This window comes from Armigeres subalbatus, unplaced genomic scaffold (genome assembly GCF_024139115.2).
Source record: "Armigeres subalbatus isolate Guangzhou_Male unplaced genomic scaffold, GZ_Asu_2 Contig873, whole genome shotgun sequence".
NCBI classification, from domain to species: Eukaryota; Metazoa; Arthropoda; class Insecta; order Diptera; family Culicidae; genus Armigeres; species Armigeres subalbatus.
The window spans coordinates 1-23,040 of record NW_026943671.1 but is presented as its reverse complement, the minus strand read 5'-3'; the positions used below and the strand labels follow the sequence as shown (position 1 = coordinate 23,040).

General features: G+C 43.3%; 1 protein-coding gene across 1 annotated transcript; it reads left to right on the top strand.

Annotated features, from left to right (window-relative positions):
- Positions 1–6,665: 6,665 nt before the first annotated feature.
- LOC134204767 (uncharacterized) lies at positions 6,666–7,295 on the top strand. Its single transcript, XM_062679578.1, has one exon. It carries the CDS (start codon positions 6,666–6,668, stop codon positions 7,293–7,295), a length of 630 nt encoding a protein of 209 aa, XP_062535562.1.
- The last annotated feature ends 15,745 nt before the right edge of the window (positions 7,296–23,040 follow it).

Sequence of the window (23,040 nt, the reverse complement as noted above, 5' to 3'; positions counted from 1 at the left end):
TGGAAATAAGGAGGTGTATGAAAACGAACGTTATGTTCAAATCACCCATATGCCCAAACTACACCATCATTCCACCCAAACCAACCAAACCACCCAAACCAAAAAGCAGTTAGCCTTAATGACACGCCTCTTGTTTCCTTCCAAAGCATGAAACAAAATGGCAGCAAAATTTAAGAAGTGCAGTTAAAAGAAAAGTGCATACTTAGTTTATTCAAATTTGATTCAGACTATCTTTTGAAAAGGGTCAAACTTGTTTTTACTGATTTTTCAAATGGATATAATCGAAAAACGACCCTTCCTACAAAAAAAGTGTTGTATGGGTGACTATCGCAAAATCAGTCAAACTTTCTAATAAAACTTTTGAAAAACTCAAAATTGAACCTACACTAAAAAATCGATTTAAAAATTAAAAGTCGATTTGCAAAAAACGCCCTTTTCGATTTGGACGAAATTTCGTCTCGAGATAGGTTATTATGTTTCCTATCAACCGTCCATACATCGCAAGCTGGGAACTTTGAAGGGAAAAAAATTTTCTAACAAAAAACTTTTCTTGACGGGATTGATTTTTTCAGTGTCTTTTAAGGGGGGGTTTTACATATTTATACATAATATACTCATATTAAGTTTTTCTGTTCAGACAGGGAGAGTACAATGTTTTTGTCGTAACTGGTCGCAACTCAAGAAACTAAAAATGGAATATAATATTTTTTTTGAAGATATAAACCCCTTCTTAATATTACTCTTAATTTAAAAACAAACTATATTTAGTGACTAAATTAGACAATGTATCATAAAAATAGATTTGCTTGGGGTTCTATAACGATGGCTTTCATTGGTTTAATTTCAGATGAAAATACACTGAAAATAATTCCGACAAGAAAAAGTTTTTGTTAGAAAAACTTTTTTTCCTTAAGAGTGCCCAGCTTGCGATGTATGGACGGTTGGTAGGGAACATAATCACCTATCTTGAGACAAAATTTCATTTTAATAAAAAGTGCGTTTTTTCGCAAATCGACTTTAAAATTTTTAAACTGATTTTTTTCAGTGTAGGGCTCAATTTGGATTGTTTCCGATATTTTCACTAGAAAGTTTGACTGATTTTGCGATGGTCACCCATACAACACTTTTTTGTGGGATGCGTCGTTTTTCTATTATATCCATTTGAAAATATTAGCAAAAAATTTCAGCTCTTTTCAAAGGATAGTCTAGATTAAATTTGGAAAAACATTTTGTTTCCATTTCGGATCATCTGGTGATTTTTCATTTCTCATTTTCATTTCTTACTTCTTACTTTTCACTCCTCACTTCGCACTTCTCACGTCTCACTTTTCACTTCTCACTGCTCACATCGGCCCATAGGGAAAGAAATGGCAGAAATGACGCTTAACTTTTAAAAAGAACATATGTCACCTTTTATTCATGACTTAATTTGTGTACTGCAATAAAAAGCTATCATATTGGTCTGTTGATCGCAATATTAAAATTCATTCATGAAAATATGTTTCTTAGGTCATTTTGAAAAATAAACGAGAATTTTCAGTGTATACATGAAATCTTAAAATAGGTACTTTTAACTCATTAATGGGTTTCTATGTTTCTTTGTGAAGTTTTTTCTTCCGTGTAAGCTGTGTATTCTATGCTGTCAGTGTGCCGGTTTCGAATAAATTGTGTCTTGGGAGAACATAACCTAGAAAATCGATAGCTTATTTGTTACGAAATTATGATGTCTCATAACTCTTTGAATATTTACTATTTTTTGAGAAGTGCCATCATTATGAAACTCAATAGTGAACAAGAAGAAAACATTCCCCATCGAATGCAACTTGTTGTAGCAAAATCGATTCAGGTTTAGTACTAGAAAAATTGGCTAATGTTTCAATGTGCACACATACGCACACATACACACATACACACACACGGACAGACAGACATTTGCTCAGTTTGTCGAGCTGAATCGAATGGTATATAATACTATGGGTCTACAAGCGCTCTATAAAAAGTACGTTTTGGGAGTGAAATGAAAGCCTTTCAGGTACAACTTTGTTGTACGAGAAAGGCAAAACAACTTAATTCACCGAGTGGTGATACTGCCTTTCTCGCATTTAGCCAAGACACCAACCTTATATGGCGCTTATATAGTTCGATTCCATTTTCTTAATAACTTTCAAACGCAATGGTCGATCGTTATCAAATTCAATAGTGATCAACAAGGCTTTGTCCCCTGTCGAATGCAACTTGTTGCGAGAAAATCGGTTAAGAATTACTATATGATAAAGTGGCAAATGTTTTTCGGTTTTCGTGTGTACACACACACACACACACACACACACACACACACACACACACACACACACACACACACACACACACACACACACACACACACACACACACACACACACACACACACACACACACACACACACACACACACGGGCAGCAGGGACTTTGTCCAAGGGCCTAACGACCCCTCCCCTGGGCCACTGCGAGTTAGGGTGTCTGCCTAGGACGTGGTGGGGTTTGACAGTAAGCTCTGATAAACCTCTATTAAAAAGCTGAATGAGTCCTTTAGTAGGCCCTATCAAAACGACCGTGCACCGCTCAAAGCACACAAGTCCAGCAGGAGTGCCAACCGGCTCATAAGGATTAATACCAGTTAAATCCTGATTATGGTATACTGGTCAACGGCAAACGTCATCGGATGAATCTTGATTTATGGATGGGATTAGGTGTCTATGAGCTGACGGTCGAGCTATTCTGCTTCCTGAGTAAAACGAGTGACATCTTTTGAAATGGCAAGCAGGCTAATAGTTCGACTGCCTCCGTCCCGATAAACAACCTGGCAGGCCTCCGGTAACGCTCAAAATCTGCCACCAATATCGGTGGGTAGTAGGTTCAGATGTAGCATTCCTGATTTACGCCGATCCGGCTCTGAACACGGTGCTATAAGGCACCGGAGTCAACCCTTGCATGGACCTCACTGTTTACATAGGGACCCATGGGATCACAACAGGCGACTACCTACAGCAGGTGGAGATAACGGCCCGGAGGGGGGACCCTTTTATCATGAATAAAATTCCAGAAAGCAACGAAGGAGCAAGTGGGGCGAACCCGTTCGCCAAAAGCGGGCTGACGAGGTCTCCGCCTCAGCAAACCCAAGAAGAAGAAGAAGAAGAACAGCATCGAGAGGTACTACAGCGAAAAACCACTAGAGTGAGCAGCCAAGATCATAAAAGCGAGCATCAGCAGATAAAGGAGCAGAAGCAACAACGCGACAAATCGCAACAGCAGTTGCCCACGAGCCATGGGTGGAACATAGCCCAACAACAGCCGAAGGTTCTTATCGCAAAGAAATGGGCAGAAGAGCTCCACGAGTTCGTCGATAAGAAACACAACGTGCACAAGGATATCAAAGAGCTGGTGTTAAAGATCCGAAAAGCCCTCGGGTCAGCAATGACAGATTGGAATAATCTGACGCAGAGAGCAGAAAATGCCGAGAGCGAACTGGCTACAGCCAAAACGCCCTTTATCAGCGGTGCCATTACAGGAAACACCTGGATTGGTCCCTGGGGGACTTGGCAATAACGGAGAAAGGAAGCTGGGGCGGCCGGAAGACACACCGGTCTCTGTGCCTAAGAGGAACAGATCCTCGCCAGGAGACGAGCGACCAGGAGGCTCCAAAAAACAAAGGGAGGCTCTACGCAAACAAATGGTTGCCGCACAGCCGGACCAAGCCGGTGACGGCAACTTAGGGACCCCCTGGCAGGTGGTCCAAAAGAAGACGAAAAAGAGCCGCAGCAAAATAGATGAGCGGCAAAAAATCACCAAGAGAAGCGTGAAGAAGAAGGGCGAAGCACTGGTGGTGAAGACTAGCGAGGAAGGGTATTTGGAGGTCCTGCGAACAATAAGGACAGCTCCGGAATTGAAGGACTTTGGCGCAGATGTACAGAGAATCAGGCGCACACGGGCGGGTGACATGATCTTTGAGCTGAAAAAGGACTCCAAGAATAAGAGCTCATCATATAAGGAGCTAACGGAGAAGGTGGTTGGCGATAAGGCACAGGTGAGAGCGATGACGCCTGAAGCGTGCCTCCAATGTGTGGACCTGGATGAAATTACCACGGCGGACGAGGTAACTACCGCAATGAAGGAGCAACTCGAGTTATGGGATGTTGACATAACAATCCGACTAAGAAGGGTCCATCGGGCACGCAGATCGCTGCTATAAAACTTCCGGCAGATGCTTCTGACAAAGCACTGCGAATCGGCAGAATAAAAGTTGGTTGGTCGGTGTGTTCGTTGAGACTCTCCCATCAACCAGAGGCGAGCTTCAGGTGTCAAGACTTTGGCCACCTCGCACGGAGGTGCAAGGGTCCTGATAGGTCAAAACTTCGTAGAAGATGTGGTGAAGAAGGTCATAAGGCACAAAGCTGCAAAAAGCCACCGAAATGCCAGATCTGTAGAAGCGATGAGCGCAGAGACCATGTTACTGGTGGTCAAAATGTCCAGCGTTCAAACAGGCGATGTCAAGTAAATTACAGTGGAGGTAATACAAATTAACCTCAACCACTGTGATACTGCACAGCACCTGCTGTGGCAATCTGCGAGGATTCGAAATGCGACGTTGCAATCATCTCTGATCCATACCGGATCCCACCAGGAAACGGTAATTGGGTAGCGGATGAAGCAGGAACCGCCGCTATATGTACGGTAGGAAGATACCCATACCAAGAAATTGTGTATCGCGCAGCTGAAGGCTTCGTGATCGCCAAAGTTAACGGAATCTATATATGTAGCTGCTACGCACCGCCACGTTGGACGATTGATCAGTTCAACCGGATGCTGGATAAGGTAGCAGAGGAACTTATCGACAGGAGGCCAGTCGTCATTGCTGGGGACTTCAACGCCTGGGCAGTAGAGTGGGGCAGTCGTTGCACTAACCCTAGAGGTTGGAGTCTACTAGAAGCATTTGCCAGGCTCAATGTAGACTTGATTAATGAAGGTTCGACGAGCACATATCGAAGGGATGGCAGAGAGTCCATCATTGATGTTACCTTCTGCAGTCCTGCCTTAGCAAGGAACACGAACTGGAGAGTCTGCGAGGACTATACGCATAGCGACCATCAAGCGGTCCTGTATTGTGTCGGAGGAGGGTACACTCGGAACCACGCGAGAGCAGTATCAAGGAGCGAAAGTGGAAGACAGAATCCTTTGACAAGGATGTGTTTGCGGAAGCAATGCGATTCGAGCGCAATCTTCTAAATCTGAGTCCAGACGAGCTGGTTGCAGCATTGACCCGAGCCTGCGATGCAACCATGCCGAGAAAGGTACAGCCACGGTATGCACGTAGGCAAATCTATTGGTGGAATGAAACGATCGCAGAGCTCCGTCGTAGCTGTTTTCGAGCAAGGAGGAGGATGCAGAGAGCCCGCAGCGATGTAGAAAGAAGACCGCAGACCAGTGTTTAGGGCGGCCAAAGCCGCTCTTAAAAAGGAAATTAGGCTCAGTAAGGCAGCTTGCATGAAAGAGCTCTGCCACAACGCGAATGCAAACCCATGGGGGGATGCATACAGGGTCGCTATGGCTAAGATTAAAGGCCCAGCGATACCGCTAGAGAGGAGCCCAGAAAAACTCAAAGCAATTATTGAGGGACTGTTTCCGTATCACGAAGCACCAGTCTGGCCTCCCACACCTTATGGTGAGGCCAACACCAGCAGAGATGAAGCCCGTGTCACTAACCTCGAACTAGTTACGGCAGCAAAAAGCCTAAAACTAATAAGGCTCCGGGACTAGATGGCATCCCCAATCTGGTCTTGAAAACGGCGATCCAGGTCAACCCGGACATGTTTCGCACCACATTGCAGAATTGCATAGACGAAGGAAACTTTCCCGAGTGCTGGAAGCGGCAAAAGTTAGTACTGTTGCCGAAGCCGGGTAAGCCATCCGGAGACCCATTGGCCTGCAGGCCTATTTGCCTGCTAGAAACGGTCGGAAAACTCCTTGAGAAGGTCATCCTTAACAAACTGGTGATCCATAGAAAAGGTAAAAACAAATTATCAAGCATGCAGTTCGGGTTTCGGAAGAGCAGATCCACAGTTAACGACATCCGAATAGTCGTCGAAGCAGCTGAAGCAGCAATGAAGCAAAGTATGAGAGGAAATCGCTATTGCTCTGTGGTAACCTTAGACATAAAAAATGCGTCCAACAATGCCAGCTCCCTGCACAGCATGAGGGTCCCAGGATATTTGTGCAGATTTCTGAAGAGTTACTTCGAGAATAGGACGTTGGTCTACGAAACACACGAAGGCCTGAAGAGAATAGGCATAACAGCGGGTGTTCCCCAAGGCTCCATTCTGGGGCCGACGTTGTGGAACGCGATGTACGATGGGCTGTTGCAGCTAACACTACCAAGAGGTGTGAAGATCGTTGGGTTTGCGGACGACGTGGCTCTCATGGTATTAGGTGAAACAATAGAAGAGGTAGAAGTACGAGCAGGGCAGGCGATAGAAATAATCGAAAACTGGATGTGCGGGAAAAAGCTGGCATTGGCCCATCACAAAACCGAAGTGATGATGATCAGCAACCGAAAAGCATTACAGAATAATACGAGTACGACCGGAGGAGCCACCATCGCATAAAGACGAGGGGGAGAGCACCACAGGGTAATGACCGACGACCGGCTCAATTTCAATAGCCACGTTGATTATGCTTGCGAGAAGGCAACTAAAGCGATCACAGCTTTGACCAGAATCATGTCAAACAGTTCCGCGATTAGTAGCAGTAAGAGAAGACTCCTGGCTGGTGAAATCACGAGAAGGAACCTTACTCGGCTCAATAGCACCTATAGGCTGATGGCCATGAGAGTGGCAAGTGCATACCGTACCATATCGATGGATGCGGTCTGTGCCATAGTAGGAATGACCCCCATAAACATCTTATTGGAGGAGGACTGTGAGTGCTACAGACTGCGAGGAACGGTTGGTGCTCGCATGATTGCGAGAGCCGATTCGATGAGGAAGTGGCAGCTGGCTTGGGACAGTAGTTCGAAAGGAAGGTGGACATATCGGCTCATTCCGAACCTGTCGCTGTGGGTGGACAGAAAACACGGGGAAGTGAACTTCTTCCTGACACAATTCTTGTCGGTCCACGGATATTCAAGTATCTGCACAGATTCGGACACGCAGAGTCCCCCCTTTGCCCAGCCTGCCCGAACTGCGAGGAGACACCGGGCACGTGTTCTTCGACTGTCCTCGATTCAGGACAGAGCGAAGTGTGCTCTCAGTAGGCAGCGCTAGTAATATAAACCCGAGAACATCGTGCAAGAAATGTGCAAAATGAGAATACGTGGAACGAAATAGGAAGAGTGGTAACGCAGATCATGAAATCGCTGCAGCGAAAATGGCGTGAAGATCAGAGGGTGTCTGGAAGCGATCATAATCGGTCGGTCGGTCACGGGGAAGCTTCCGTCGTCAGGGAACTTCCTGTCGGTGTAGGATAGATCCGCCGCCGGGGACTATCTGAGTAAATCGCGATCCAGTTGGGAGCTTAATGGCTCAAGAATACAGAAGATTAATATCGAAGAGTTTCCGCCGCCGGGGAGCCTCTAGTCGGAGTAGGCTAGATCCATCGTCGGGGACTAGGCCGAGTAGAACGTGACGCGTTGGTAGAACTGGTTTCAGGTCGTCGGAGCACCATTGAACCGGACGCTATGCTCCACCGGAATCTCTGGATCGACTTCGGCACTCGGACCGGTCACTCGCTGAAGTAAGAAAGGCCTCCCGTCCTGCGCTGATCTGGAAAACACCAGAAATGTTAAAAGTGGTAAAAACAAGTCTTACACAGAAGCGAGTCGTCGGTTCCGAGGAAATTCAACGTCAGGAACTCCCTGTCGGAGTAGGATAGATCTGCCGCCGGGGATCATCCGAGTAGCCCGCGATTTAGCTGGGAGCTAAATGGCTCAACGAAAAGTGCAGCAAAATGTCAAGGAAACTATGCTGGGAGCCGAACGGCTCAATGTTAACAAAAGTTCCGTTCGGGAGAGTTTCCGCTACCGGGAAGCTTCTAGTCGGAGTAGGCTAGATCCACCGCCGGGGACTATGCTGAGTAGTTCGTGACGCGTCGAATAATCGGTTTTGGGTAGTCGAAGCGCCAGTGAACCGGACGTTATGCTCCACCCGGAATCTCTGGACCGACTTTGGCACCCAACCGGTTTCCCGTTGAAGTGAGAAAGTGCCTCGGACTATCTAGGTGAGACATTAGTGTTGGACACGCAATAAACTTCCACGGGTCGTCGGTTTTCGGGGAAGCTCTCGCCGCCGGGGACTTCCGTCGGAGTAGGATAGATTCGCCGCCGGGGACTATCTGAGTAGACTGCGAACACGTCGAGAGCTAAATGGCTCAAAGATACAGTGGTGCTGAATGGCATGAGGAAGAGAGACAGTGAGCGTCAAAGATTAAGAGACGCGCAAACCGAATAAAAAATGCTTCGATGAGAAAATGTAGCGAACTAGCTGTGCTAGCTAGAGGCTGAACACGTGAAGTGCATGAGCACAGCCCCCCTCCGAAGTATTGACATCCAGTAAGTCCAGGGAACAGGGCATGTGAAGAGGGTAACTCAAGTAACCTTCTGTTACTTGGTGGGTTTAGTGGGTTCGGCGGGCCGGCCTTCTGCCGACCGCGCCAACCCCACTCCTGAGTGATAATTTCAGGTGTCTGTAAGCAGATTTGCCTTCATCCCTCTATAAAAAAAAAAAAAAAAAAAAAACACACACACACACACACACACACACACACACACACACACACACACACACACACACACACACACACATACAGACATATTACACATTATTACACAATGGTAGCCAGATATTTGTTCAGTTCGACGAGCTGAGTCGATTGGTATATAACATCATGGGTCTCCGAGACTTCTATAAAAAGTTCGATTTTGGAGTGAAATTATACAAGTTTGTTGTACGAGAAAGGCAAAACACGCTAAGAAATTCTCACACAATTTTTTTAGTATATCTAATGTACGAGAAAGGTACAAACACCGCTAGGTGGTTCATTCAGGGTTTAATATAATATTTGTCCTTAGAGACACCGTGGCTGAGCTGTGATGCTCAGAGAGCAACTGAGTCAGTCTAACATTTTCAAGGTTGTAAACGTTAATCAACGATTAACGTCGTGACGTTGATGTTAACCTTAAACTGCACTGTGAACTACGTTCGTTCGTTGAAGTTGCTAGTTAACATCAACGATAACGGATCTCGTTAATGAACGATAATGGTTAACGTTGATTCAACCGGGAATGCACTATTTAAAGGTTTGAATCTTATTGATGAATTGAACAACTTTTATTATAATGAAGGCTAACAGGTAAATTATAATAACACAAACACCTTTTTGGCAGCTATATGCCAACAATTACAAAAATATAAGCAGTGAGGTGGCTTTCTGTTTCTAGTGCATTGTGAAATTAAAAAGAACAGCACATAATAGCGGTCAAAATAGTAAAATAGGGAGATAGATCCTAATATTTCCATAAATTCCCGGAAAACCACCGATTACTCCTTTCACGGTTTGGTGACCTTGACAGTTGGGGCGCCGATAAATCGGGGAGACTCCATCTGCATCCTGCGATCGAAGAAGTCTAACTTAGCAACAGGTTATGGCGATAGCTGGACGTCGCATAGGATGGGTATCTTTTAAGTCGGGCCTTTTTTTTTCCAATTTCGTTTATTTGGTAGGCTCAGGCGTGTATAACACTTTACGGAGCCACGTTTCTTTGCGATATGTACAATCGACATAATCTTATTATTAAATTAGTAAGAGAGGGAAATAAGCCAACGTACTCGTGGTGACTCGAGGTTAGGTTTACAATGTTTAAGGATGGACGGGGATTAGGATTCGGGAATCAGGGAATCATCATAATCAAGGAATTTCAGCAGCTCATCCGGTCATTTGGCGTCGGGGACGATGTGGTGTGTCGTCGTGCTCGAAGAATGGTTCGAATGGGAGCATCTTCCGGACGGCCAGAGCTACGGCGCTCTACGGGACAGACAGACAGAGACAAAACAAAAAAAAAACTTTGAAGAAAAAAAACAAAAGTATTAGACTTTTATGTCAGTGGAGCAAAGAAAACTATAAATTGCTTGCATATAGACCACATCACGGTCCCCCAAAACACCTCTTATCTCCGGGAAGGGCTGTTTACCTCGGGCCACTAGGGTATCCAATAATTGCTCTCTGGAGACGTCGTTTTCCGAGCAGAACCAAACTACGTGATCGATGTCATCATAACCGGCTCCGCACCTACATAAGTTGCTATCGACAAGGTTTATTCTGTACAGATGTGCGTTTAGTGAATAGTGATTAGACATAAGTCTCGACATCACGCGAATGAAGCCTCGACTTAAGTCCTCACCTCTGAACCACGCTCGCCCAGAAACTTTTGGAACTATAGAAAATAGCCACCGTCCAAGTTCGTTGTGTGTCCAATTTCTTTGCCAACTTTGAAGAGTACTCTGACGGACTAATGGGAAAAACTCGTTGCTCGAGAATTGTCTATCATAAACCTCACCTTCCTGTGCGCCCACCTTTGCCAGCGAGTCTGCCTTCTCATTGCCGTAGATTGAGCAGTGAGAAGGGACCCAAACAAAGGTAATCTTGAATGATCTTTCGACCAAAACACGCATCTGCTCTCTTATGTTTGTAAGAAAGTAAGATGCGTGCTTAACAAATTATCCCCAAAGCGAAGTTAATTGCTGCCAGCTCAGCAACATAAACCGAACACGGTTCCTGATGTTTTCGGAAGGTGGTTGAGGTTACATTGAAAACACCGAAGCCAGTGGATCCGTTGATGCGAGAACCATCAGTGAAATATCTGTTGTTGCAATTGACATGTTCATATTTTTCTGAAAAAAGGGAGGGAATAGATATTTGTCGAAGATGATCTGGTATTCCTTGAATAGCGTATTTCATGGACAGATCGTATTCAATTGAGAAACTGTCATTGGTGAAGTCAACTCGAGGGGGAGTATAACACGGAAGACAAAGATCTGAAGAAATGTAGTTGAGATAAACTCTTAAGAATCTTGACCGATGAACCAGTTCAAGCATATTATCGAAGTTGTGTAAGACAAGTGTGTTACTTGTTCCACATTTGATTAGTATTCTTAATGAGAGCTCCCAGTAACGGTGCTTTAAAGGAGTGACTCCAGCAAGCACCTCCAGGCTCATGTTATGCGTTGAATGCATGCAGCCAAGGGCAATACGCAAACAACGATACTGAACACGTTCCAATTTGATAAGGTGGCAATCAGCTGCTGAGAGGAAGCAGAAGGAGCCGTACTCTAAAACAGAGAGAATAGTCGTTCTATAGAGTTTGATGAGGTCTTCCGGGTGAGCACCCCATGGATCCTTTTCCGGCATTTCTCTATCAAATACTCAATATGAAGTCTCCAGGTGCATTTAGAATCAAACACGACCCCAAGGTATTTAGAAGATAAAGATTGGTTGATGTCATCATTCAACAGCTTTAGTTTCAGTTGAGCAGGGTACCGCTTCTTAGTAAACACAACCAACTGAGTTTTTGCGGTGAAAACTCGATCCCCAAATTTCTGGCCCAAACAGTCAGATTATCTAGGGTACTTTGCAATGGTCCTTGCAAGACAGCTGCACTTGGACCTCTTAGAGAGACCACGGCATCATCTGTAAGTTGTCTGAGCGTGCATTGTCCTTATTGTCAATATCTTTAACATAGAAATTATAAAGCAAGGGACCTAAACATGATCCATGTGGAAGGCCCATGTAGCTATTTCTGGGAATTGTCAGAGTGCCGAGTGTGAAATTCATTTGTTTTTCTGACAACAAATTGTACAAGAAATTGTTCAAAATAACGGGTAATCCACTACTGTGCAGATTGTCTGACAGTACTTCTATGGAAACTGAATCAAAAGCGCCCTTAATATCCAAGAATACTGAAGCCAATTGCTCCTTGTGCGCAAAGGCCAGCTGAATATCTGAAGAGAGCAACGCTAGACAATCGTTTGTTCCTTTACCTTTTCGAAAAACTGAGTATTTGAGAGTAATGCATTTTGTTCGACCCAAAGGTCGACTCTTGAAAGGATCATTTTTTCCAATAACTTTCTCATGCATGATAGCATGGCAATCGGTCGGTATGAATTGTGATTAGACGCTGGTTTCCCAGGCTTTTGAATAGCTATTACTTTGACCTGTCGCCATTCTGGTGGTACGATGTTGTACTCCATGAAACAGTTGTACAGGTCAAGTAATCGTCTTTTAGCGATATCTGGGAGGGTTTTAAGAAGATTGAATTTGATGTTATCGCATCCCGGAGCAGAGTTATTCGATGAAAGAAGAGACATAGAAAGTTCCAGCATTGTGAATGGTCCACCCAAAGAACCGGGATCAGTGACTGATTCTCGAAATAGCGGTTCTGCTGGTACGGAATCTGGGCAGACCTTTTTTGCGAAGTTGAATATCCATCGATTGGAGTATTCTTCACTCTCATTGGTGGAAATGCGGTTCCGCATGTTGCGGGCCGTTTTCCAAAGTGTTGTCATTGAGGTTTCTCGTGATAGTCCCTCGACAAAACGTCGCCAGTAGCTACGTTTTTTTGCCTTGAGAAGATTTTTGAGCTTTCTTTCAAGCCTCAAATACTCTTCAAAAAGCTCGGACCTTCCGTGTTTACGAAAGGTTTTGAAGGCATCAGATTTCTCAGAATACAACTTAGTACATTCATCATCCCATCCAGGAGTGGCTGGTCTTCTTATGACAGATGTACTTGGAACGCGTCGTTTCTGAGCTTCCAGTGCGCTTTTATGAATCAATTCGGTAAGGAATCGATACTCATCCAGTGGCGGAAGAATATCAGTTGATTCAATAACCGCCGATGCAAATTTTTGCCAGTCAATGTTCTTCGTGAGATCGAAAGGAACATTAACTGGCTCAGATTGTTGATAGCCACTCTTAATAGTGGTGACTATCGGCATATGGTCACTACCATGGGGATCTTGAATTACCTTCCACGTGCAATCTAATGATAGTGAATTTGAACATAAAGACAGATCAATACGGCTTTGTTGACCATTTGGTCCTATTCGAGTTACTTCACCAGTGTTCAAAATATTCAAATTGAAATCGTCACACAAATCATAGAAAATAGGCGCTCTATAATCGTCATACGTTTCGCCCCATCCAATACCATGTGCGTTCATATCACCCAATATCAATACTGGAGATGATAGAAGGAGACTGCGCTCCAAAAATGTCGACGATTAATAGAGGCATTTGGAGGAATGTACACTGAAGCTATGCAAAGATCTTTATTCTTCACATTTACTTGGCATGCGACGATTTCTAAGCCGGGAACAGTCGGAATGGGAATTCTGTAGAAGGAGTAGCATGTTTTGATCCCCAAAAGAACGCCACCATAATGATCATCCCGATCTTGGCGAATAATGTTAAAATCGTGGAAGTTGATTTCATCTTCAGAAGAAAGCCATGTTTCACAGAGAGCAAATACATCACAATCAGAATTGCGAATCAAAAACTTGAACACGTCCAATTTATTTTTTAGACTATGACAGTTCCACTGCAGCACAGTGATTGTATCTTGTAAGGCCGTATTATCCATCGAAAGATACAATTTCTGCAAGAAGGGGCCATGAAACAGTCAATTGCGTCAGTTAGCTTTCTATTGTTGGAATAAGGAGGTCAATGATTGGCCTCAATGAATCCGGAGTATTGAAAAGATTCAAAAAGCGGTCCACGAGGTCCTTAAAGGATATCAATCCTCGCTTGGACGAGATTCTCTTTTCGGAAGTGCGAGTAGCATTTTCCTTTTCATTGATAATCCCTAGCCGGATGTTTCTTAGGAACATCGGTTTTTAGGCAATGGCAGGAATGTCTTAGAGCAGCAGGGATCTGCAGTGAAGACTGGTTGCTTCAGGATTTTAAATAATCCCCATTACCTTCAGATTTTGCCAAGCCTTTATGGATGACTTTTGTTTTCTTTCGGCGCGATCCAGGAAGACGGTTGCTTCCTCTTTTCGGGCGCGTGTACCTCGAAGAATCATCCATGTCGGCTGCGTCAGAGTCCGATTCATCAATGGAGATGGAATCATAATAGTCACTTACTTGAACGGCAGCTGAAAAGCAGGCTTTGCGGTGGGAGTGGCGGATGTGTCTTGCGCTGTAACCATTTCCGCATAAGACTGCGTGGAGCGCTGTAACAACGAGCGCGTCACTGTTCGGGTGCGACTTTTGTACACCGGACAGTCTTGCAAAGCATGAGCAGGATCCAAACCACAATAAGCACATTTTGTGGCTTGTTGCTGGCAGGTATCCTCCCGATGTCTTTGGAAACATTTACCACAAAGTGGTTTGTTGTCACAAAACTCGGCAGTGTGACCTAATTGTTTGCAGTTGGTACAATTAAATACCCTTGGTACAAACAAACGCACCGGAAACAACATATTCTCGATATCTACATATTTTGGGAGCATCGAACCGGCGAACGTCACCCGAAGCGAGCCTGACTTAGCATATACCTTTTTACCATCTACTGTGGTTGCTGAATGCAATTCCTTGCAGTCAGGATATCCACGGTAGATTGCAGGGCATTCTTTAAGCGACCTTTCCCTGCAAGCACATCCTTGCAAGTTAAGCTCGCTGCGTTGATCACACCTTCTATTTCGACCTCCCGCGAGGGGACATAAACTAAATATTCAATGTTGTACGCCCTGTCGCCAGCAATTTCATTCGCCACCTGGTATGTAGGTGCGGTGATGCGTAGCGTGTTTCTGTTGATTTGATTAAATTCAAGCTTCGTTAAAAGACGCGTCAAGTCTCGTTTGATGCCGAGAAAATCTAGGCTTTTCGCTTTCTGCCGAAAGTAAACAACCCAAGGGCCAGGCGAAGATGCCTGGTAAAACCGTGTGCGAACCTCCTTTGGTGGCTCACCACCTCCCATAGCCTCTGCTTCCATTCTCACCCCGAGAGGTAGAAGGACAATTCTGTCTTTTACTAACTTAAAACTATTAGCAAATCAGAAAAAAAATAATGAGAAAAAAAACTAATTCAATTGATTTCAATCAGTCCCGCTCCAAAAGGGAGAACAATAAAACAAAATCTGCCACTTATCTGTGCTGCTGCTGTAGGTAGCAGCAGAAACAATAGCCTGCTTTACTGGCGTCGCCAGAAGCAGCTACTTCGCTCGCCGACAGTGATCGCCTTGGATCCGTAGGTAGGCACCACACAATAGACTCGCACTACCGAACAACACCCGCGATGAAACACAGCACACACGTCTGGCTCGTTCGAACTATCGGCACGGAATGAAGTCGGGCCTTTGCACCACTAGGAATGCACCTAACTAAGTAAATATAAGGACGAATTATCTTCCTACAAGAAATATAATAAGCGCAAGGTGTGAAGTCATTGATTCTTCGGAGGATTGCGTAGAAATCAAGCGTATCCTGCCTGGTTTTATCAAGACGTTTTCTGTCGCTAACCGCAAGTCGAGCACATCAGTACACTGAGCCCAAACATCGACCTTAAATAATAGAGGTAATAAACTATAGAGGACGATTGTCGCTGCGGTTCCTTTTGTTATCGTCCCCAAACATGTTGGGTACCTATCTGTCAAAACGTTCTGATTTTTCCTTTGTTGACATTTAGTTCCCTATCCTCGCCAGCAAAAGATGTTTCGCCAGTGACGACAGCGACAAGCGTCCTCTATAGTTTATTACCTCTATTCCTTAAATCGACTGATTTGACATTTCCCTTGTTTAAAATATTATTCCTTCCACAAGTGTATGCTGTCCCAATGTGTATGACTTACCCATGTAAAACCGAATGAAAATCATCCGACCAGCAAACAATGCTCATAACGCTTGTTGAATGATGTGTCACTCAAATTTCATATACATCTATACCGAAGTAGAATCATTGAGATACCGGATGATATTTGTTTTGGTTTGTCCCCACAACGAAGTTCATTCGGTATTGAAATGCATTGTGTACATAGGAATGTGCGGATTGGCTGAGTGAGTGCCTGCCAGAGGCAAAGCAAACATTATCGCCATATTATGTGTTTTAGTTTTCTGTCACATCACTTGCTATTTCCCATCGCAAGCTAATTTCGAGGGACTTGGAGTTTATTTTCAGGCGCTATGGATTTGTGGTACGTATGAAAAACATAATCAGTGAAGTAATAAGTGCACACAATAATTTAAATATTGTTTCCATCCTCAGTGATAATTCATCTTGCTGTCATCACGGACTTGACCTGAACTCGCGCAGCTTCCAATAAGTAAAAACATTCGATTAAATTCGCACAGAAACATAAAATAAGTATTGTTCCTACAGGATTTTGCAGTATCTCAGGAGGATTGATGTAACGTTGTTCTGATTCCATCATAAGAAAATTTCCCGCAGAAACCCGTACGGTACAAAAGGCAGCGCAGTGAAGTCCGAAGCTCGGTCCGAAGAATGACCATATTTTTGTAGACGAACCAATAAATGAAATGAAGTACACAATACGCAAATAAAATGTGCATGCTATTTTAAATGTTATTCGTTTTTACTTGAATTGTTAAAAAAAATGGGAATTAAATTTGTCATCCAGTTTTCAAATTGAAAAACGTTATTTTTAAATTAAAATAATTTCAAAACAATCCTGGAATCATCTGTTCCCCGATTATTCCTCACCTTCACACCATCTGCATTGGGCAATGTAAATGGGATGACTATCATATGTGACGCACGTTAGCGAATGAGAGCTGGCAAATGACGATCATCCTGAAAGTGAATGATTATCGTTAAGGGGCGGGACCAAATCAAGTATCAGTCGCTATCAGGATGAAGGTTTGGTTCAGTGTATATTAGACCTCTTCATGTTTTCAAAAAGCATCAAAAATTCAATCGATCAGCCCAGTATCACAATTCTTATGCTAAAATAAGTCTCCTGTCAAATTTTCAGCTAATTCGGATAAAATTTCGAGGTGGCTCAAGTCGATTTAGTGTTTTTGGGCTACTTTCAATTTTGGAAAAAAAAATCTAACAAGAGACAAACAAGACTAACAAGAGTGTGCTCTACAAGTCTTGTGAACATTGCGATTCGTTCCGTTCACGTTTTGTCCATGTTAAAGTGATTTTCAAGCTTTTAAGTGCATAAAAATACCTTCCCCCCAAAAGTCGTTGTTCTACAAAATTCTTGAGTTTATGACAAACGATTGTTAATGTTATTTTATTATAGTTCCTCTCTTTTCCCTGGAAATTTCAGTCATATAATTGTCCATGTGCGATTTACCGTTAAATTCTTAAAAATCAGAAGCTGAACATTTGTCGTAAATTTGCACGTCAGGATTTCTTCAAGCAAGTTGTTCGAACAAAACATAAATTGAATCATATGATATTTGATGCTTACAACAAACGACTTCCAAATTTTGTTAATTTTATCATATGTCTGCATGCTTTTAACATTGAGTGCATCTTAGTAACAAGTGAAATCGAAGCTTCTTTGTTTGGTCAACTTGTTTGAAGAAATCTCAGCGTGCAAATTTAGGACAAATGTTCAGCTTCTGATTTTTAAGAATTTAACGGTAAATCGCACATGGGCAATTATATTACTCAAATTTCCAGGGAAAAAAGAGGAACTATAATAAAATAAATTAACAATAGTTTGTCATAAACTCAAGAATTTTGTAGAACAACGACTTTTGGGGGAAACAGTATTTTTATGCACTTAAAAGCTTGAAAATCACTTTAACATGGACAAAACGTGAACGAAACGAATCGCAATGTTCACAAGACTTGTAGAACACACCAAAATCTTCCGTATAGAGGTTGTTGCGATAGTTTTCGACGTTTATATCTCTTGTTAGATTTTTTCCAAAATTGAAAATAGCCCAAAAACACTAAATTGACTTGAGCCACCTCGAAATTTTATCCGAATTAGCTGAAAATTTGACAGGAGATTTATTTTAGCATAAGAATTGTGATACTGGGCTGACCGATTGAATTTTTGAAAACATGAAGAGGTCTAGTGTATATGAAGGCCTCTTGTTTTGACACTTGAGAGGATTAGAAGAAGAGGGGTGTCAGAGGTCAAAGTTGAGATCGAAACCTTTGCGGCAATATGTTGATATAGTTTGTACACGGTTAGATGACTTTACCCATTAATGGGTACTATGTTATTGTTGATATTATTCCCACCGTGAAAATTCACCCATTTTCTTTAAGAAGCGCCACTACCCATTAAAATGGGTAGTGGCGCTTTTTCAAGAAAATGGGTGAATTTTTCACGGTGGGAATAATATCAACAATAACATAGTACCCATTAATGGGTAAAGTCATCTAACCGTGTACGTTGTTTGGAAATGTGAAAATTCACAGAAAACTAGCATTTTTTCAACTTCTATACAATTTGTATGCAGCAAAAAAATACTGAAAACTTTGCACCCGTCTTTCTCAAAACTAACTTTTTGTCACTTGCACCCCTTTGAGTTTGACCCCCTCACTTGTTCTTCATTTCATCACAGTTGACCATCCAGTTTCAACTATAGACCATAGACGAGCTGAGGCGAAGGAGAGTGTAGCCAAACTAACTGTCAGTGTAGCCAAACGAGCATGACGTCAGGATTGCAATCCAACCAACGGAGCGTGTGACGTTAATTCGAGTGGTACACTGTGAAAAAGTAGAAAAACACACTTAAGCTACGTTTTGACAGGGCAAGTGAATTGAACAACTCAGTTGAATTCAATTGACTTGCCAAAAGTTGAACATGTTCAACTTTCTTTTCGTTCAAGTGAATTGAATTAAGGTGTTTACACGTTCCATTCGCGTGCGATTCAAGCGACTTGCTCAATTCACTTGCCTTGTCTAAACGTAGCATTAATCGAAATGACCCAGCCATGCCTCGTTAAAGTGACAAAGTCTTCGTATATCAAGGATCATGCGGAATATTTTATTTGGGATACCAATACTTTTTCACAAAAAGCTGCTGGCTGCATCTGACAGTTCGTGACAGCAGATGAAGTTACATTTTTTCCTCTTTGCAAGTCCCGTCCCAGCTGCCGGTAATACCGTGTATAACAAATAGATCTATCACTTACTTACTTACTTATGGATCCTGTACACCTCGGTGGTGCAAAGGGCCGACTTGAAAGATCTCCATCCTGAGCGATGCCCGGCTATCGCTTTAACCTGTTGCCAGGTTAGATTTCGGTCGACTTCTTTTATTTTAATAGATCTATCACCTCCCGACTAAATACTGTTGGAGCACTGGACGCTCTAATAACCCCTTCTGGGAACCCCGGATCATCCGTTCTGGGAGTAAAGTTTCTTCCAATTAATTCTTTCAGGATAGATGAGTCGTATATGTATAATAGGAGACATAGGAGCAAGGCGAACAGTTCGCACTAGGCCCCGCAATAGTTTGGGCGATCGCATGTTCGTACGATTGAAGAAAAGTGGCCGTAGTACAGTTTGCGTTACTAGCACGGGCACAGAATAAGCGAATATAAAATTAACATTTTGGAATAGTGCAAGTTTTCGCGATCTGGGACTGAGTTTTGGGGGTAGTGCCTAAATAGGTCGGGCTGCTGGCCGTGCGATCCCTTGGTGTCGATTACTCGGGTCAGGCGGCCACTCATATAAGGTTTCTAAACGGTGGCTGAGAGAACCATGCGGGTGAACTGAACATACTGTGACTGTCGGACAAAGCTGTAGCGGAGCAATTTGCGCCCAAGATGAGTTTAGTCGGCATTAGCTGTCACTGGTCGAGTCCGACGCTCCAGTACGCTCCAGTGTGGTAGCTCAGCTTGGTAACTACTAGGCACTTGTGCTGGGTCGTGCGTAAATGCATTCTCTCTTGTAAAACAAAATGCCAGGAACCGCATGCCAGTGGCAGTTGTACGCAAAAACAGATAACGACCTCTTTTATATACATAGACTACTTTTACGGCTTTGCAGGGCGCAAATGTTCATGGATTTAGTGATGCTATATCTCATGCGGATTGAAAGTTATTTAGGGCATTCTTTAAAAACAAATCTATAGCGACTGTACTGTGATTGGCGCCAACACTTTTTCAATCTGTTTTTTCGACCTTATTCTACTATTTGCATAGTCTACATTAGGTTATTTAAATCAAGGGATAATGATGGATGAATGGATATGCATTGGAATTATTATTTTTTTGCCATTTTCAAGCACTCTTTTACTATCGTATCGTTTGCCATGAAAAGCACCAAGCATTTATTAAGAATTTCAAATTCCCTAGTTTTATTGAAAACAATGGTATTCTAAAGTGATTTTTATAAATAAAGCATGCTTTTTCAGCAAAGCCATGGTCAGCAATCAATATATCAGTTATTATCCAACATTTATATTTCGAAAGGCACATTTTCTAAATGCTTGGCCTACAAGCTTAATTTCTCAACATTTCCGTTTCACACGCACACTTTTATTTGAATCGAGATTTTTTCAGCCTAATTTTCATTATAATGAAAAAAAATCACAAAAATTGTTCATTTCCCACTGAATTGCCTTCAAAACATGGTAGTGCTTGAGTTTAGGATTTACGTAAGTAGTTTAGGTCCTATAGTCCGTAGAAATCCCGGATTTCGGAAAATTTTTGAGAGTTTCCGTGAATTTTGAAGGGAGAGTTTCCGGAAATTTTGAAGAATTATCTTTGTACATTTCGAAGAATACTAAACAGAAACTGAAGAGTAACTTTCCGTGAATATACCGAACATTTTCCTGTAGAAATTTGTTCAATTTGAAATCATTTTCCCGTGAAAATGCAGTAGAAATTTTCATGTGAATTCTAAAGAATATTTCTTGGGAATTCTAACGAGCTATCCTTAGAAATTCCAAAGAATTCTCAAAACCTTCTTAGTATTTCCCTCCTGTAAACATCATAATAGTTAACATTTTGAAAAAAAAATGTGTGAGTTCATCAGATTTTTCCGAAGAAAGATGCTCCCTTTGATGTCTTCAAGATATCCCGAAAAAAGCAGAGCTTAAAGAAACTGACGTAATCGCTACGCTTATTCACGCCGCCAGCTAAAATGATTTTCGGCGCGCCCTGGACCTTCACAGAATAACCAGTGGACAAAAGTGGATAATTTTTCGCTTCATGACGTTAGACCATGAAACCCAAAACAGCCCTCTGAACGAAACACAGAGTGCACTGTGTAAAAGGCATAATGCGAATTTATATATGTGACAGTGGTAAACAAGTTTTGGAAACATACTAACAATCCCATTCTTGTTTAACCTCGTGTTGGGATTAAATGAGAATAGTCGATTCAGAGCACCAGAAAGTTCACTACGCCATAGCTTCAGTAAACGCAGCAAGAGCTCAATACGGTTAAGGGCGCTCTGGTGGAAACGCCCGTTGTTGGTAAGGTTCTCACTAGACCCCCTAACCAGAAGACGGCGGAGAAAGCAAGGTCAAGGTCGAATAGGTCATTTAGCCGAAAATGTCGTTTGGCCGAAATGGTCGTTTAGCAGAAAGGGCTATTTTACTAAAAATGTCGTTTTGCTGAACGAGTCATTTCCCCGAAAATGTCCGTTCAACCGAAATGATAGTTTGACCGAACAGGGCATTTGGCTGGAAAAGCTGTTTGGTGAGTCGAATCATTTCGTAAATTTCGTTTCTCACTGCTCATAAGAAGTGCCTAATGAGGAGTGAGATTTCTGATGTCTCATTTGTTCCTTTCCAATTCACATTCCTACCCGAGGAAGACACGAATTTAAATGACTCATGTGAGGCAGAATTTAGTCTTGTTACAGTTGCTAGAACCAAATCTGACCGAATTGAAGCAAACTGAATGTTCGGCCAAAAGACCTCTTCAACCAAATGGCATGAAAGCTCAGAAACTCCAAGATTTTTTGTGTATTTTGTCGTGTCGTGGAAATTCCTGGACACGTTGTCCGTATGCTGAAGGAAGTTAAGCGAATCCGGAGGAGGCCGTAGGCTTCGTGTTATGCCACGTGCACCATGGATTTGAGGACCTGAGGGTGCTAAGTGACCAGAGGGACTGGAAGTGATTGACTCAGGGACAAGTCCAGTAAAGATCAAGTATCAAGTAAATATTGATCCGGCAAGGTGAGTTCTCCAAGAGAATGTTCACCTCAATTCCAATTCGTTTGATCCAATGTGCAGTTTTGTTAATTCAGACCAATCACGAAATAGCAACGACGACGACGGCTACAGTCAATCAAGCCACGCCAGCTAAGCAGACCCTGATTTATAATTGTTGCCGTACAATGTTTCTGGTCAGTATACTTGCATGGAAATGACCCATAGTGGAACGGTTTACAGCTTCTCTCTACAGCGACATGCCACACGGAGGCGTCGGAAGCAACGCCAGCTTGAGTAGCGGCAACGGCTTCGGACGGATGCCAGGGAGGTGGTAAAATTTAACGATTAGTGATATGAGCTTCGGTAGTTGATGCGCTGGCGTTTGGCGGCCGCACTGTCAAGTTGGGTCCCGCAGGCGACGCGACGAGACGTTTCACAGTCGCTGTGAACATTCTAACGCTATATTTGTCAGATTTGTGTGTCCGTTGGCTTCGGTTGATGTCTTGGTGGGAAGGGATCCTATTTCTTGGAGGAGCCAAAGTCTACACCGCGCCGTCCAACCGCGACCAAATGGGCTTGATGTAGATTGCGGTTCAATAAAGGTTACTGCACTACTGGTGCGGGAAAATGTGTCTTCCACCCGTTAAGTGTCTGCAGCTCGGGAAGTAGGGGGGCAACGCCCTCGCTCGGTGGGGGCGGGGAATAGTTTAATGGATTCGCATTACGGGCTTTCGAGTGGAACATCAGCAACACTGTGTACAGCTAAATGTGCAGATCGATTTGTTCATCATCACCTCCGCGCTCGGTTGGAATCGCTTCAATGGGAATGCCATCATCATCATCGTCGTCGCGGGCTTGGGGTGAGAATGGGCAATAAGTTTGTTGCAGGCCCTTCGGGGCAGGGGACCAACTCGGCAATGG

Bases quoted from the DNA above. Each gene is read 5' to 3' on its own strand.
- LOC134204767 (XM_062679578.1), top strand. From the start codon at position 6,666: ATGACCGACGACCGGCTCAATTTCAATAGCCACGTTGATTATGCTTGC.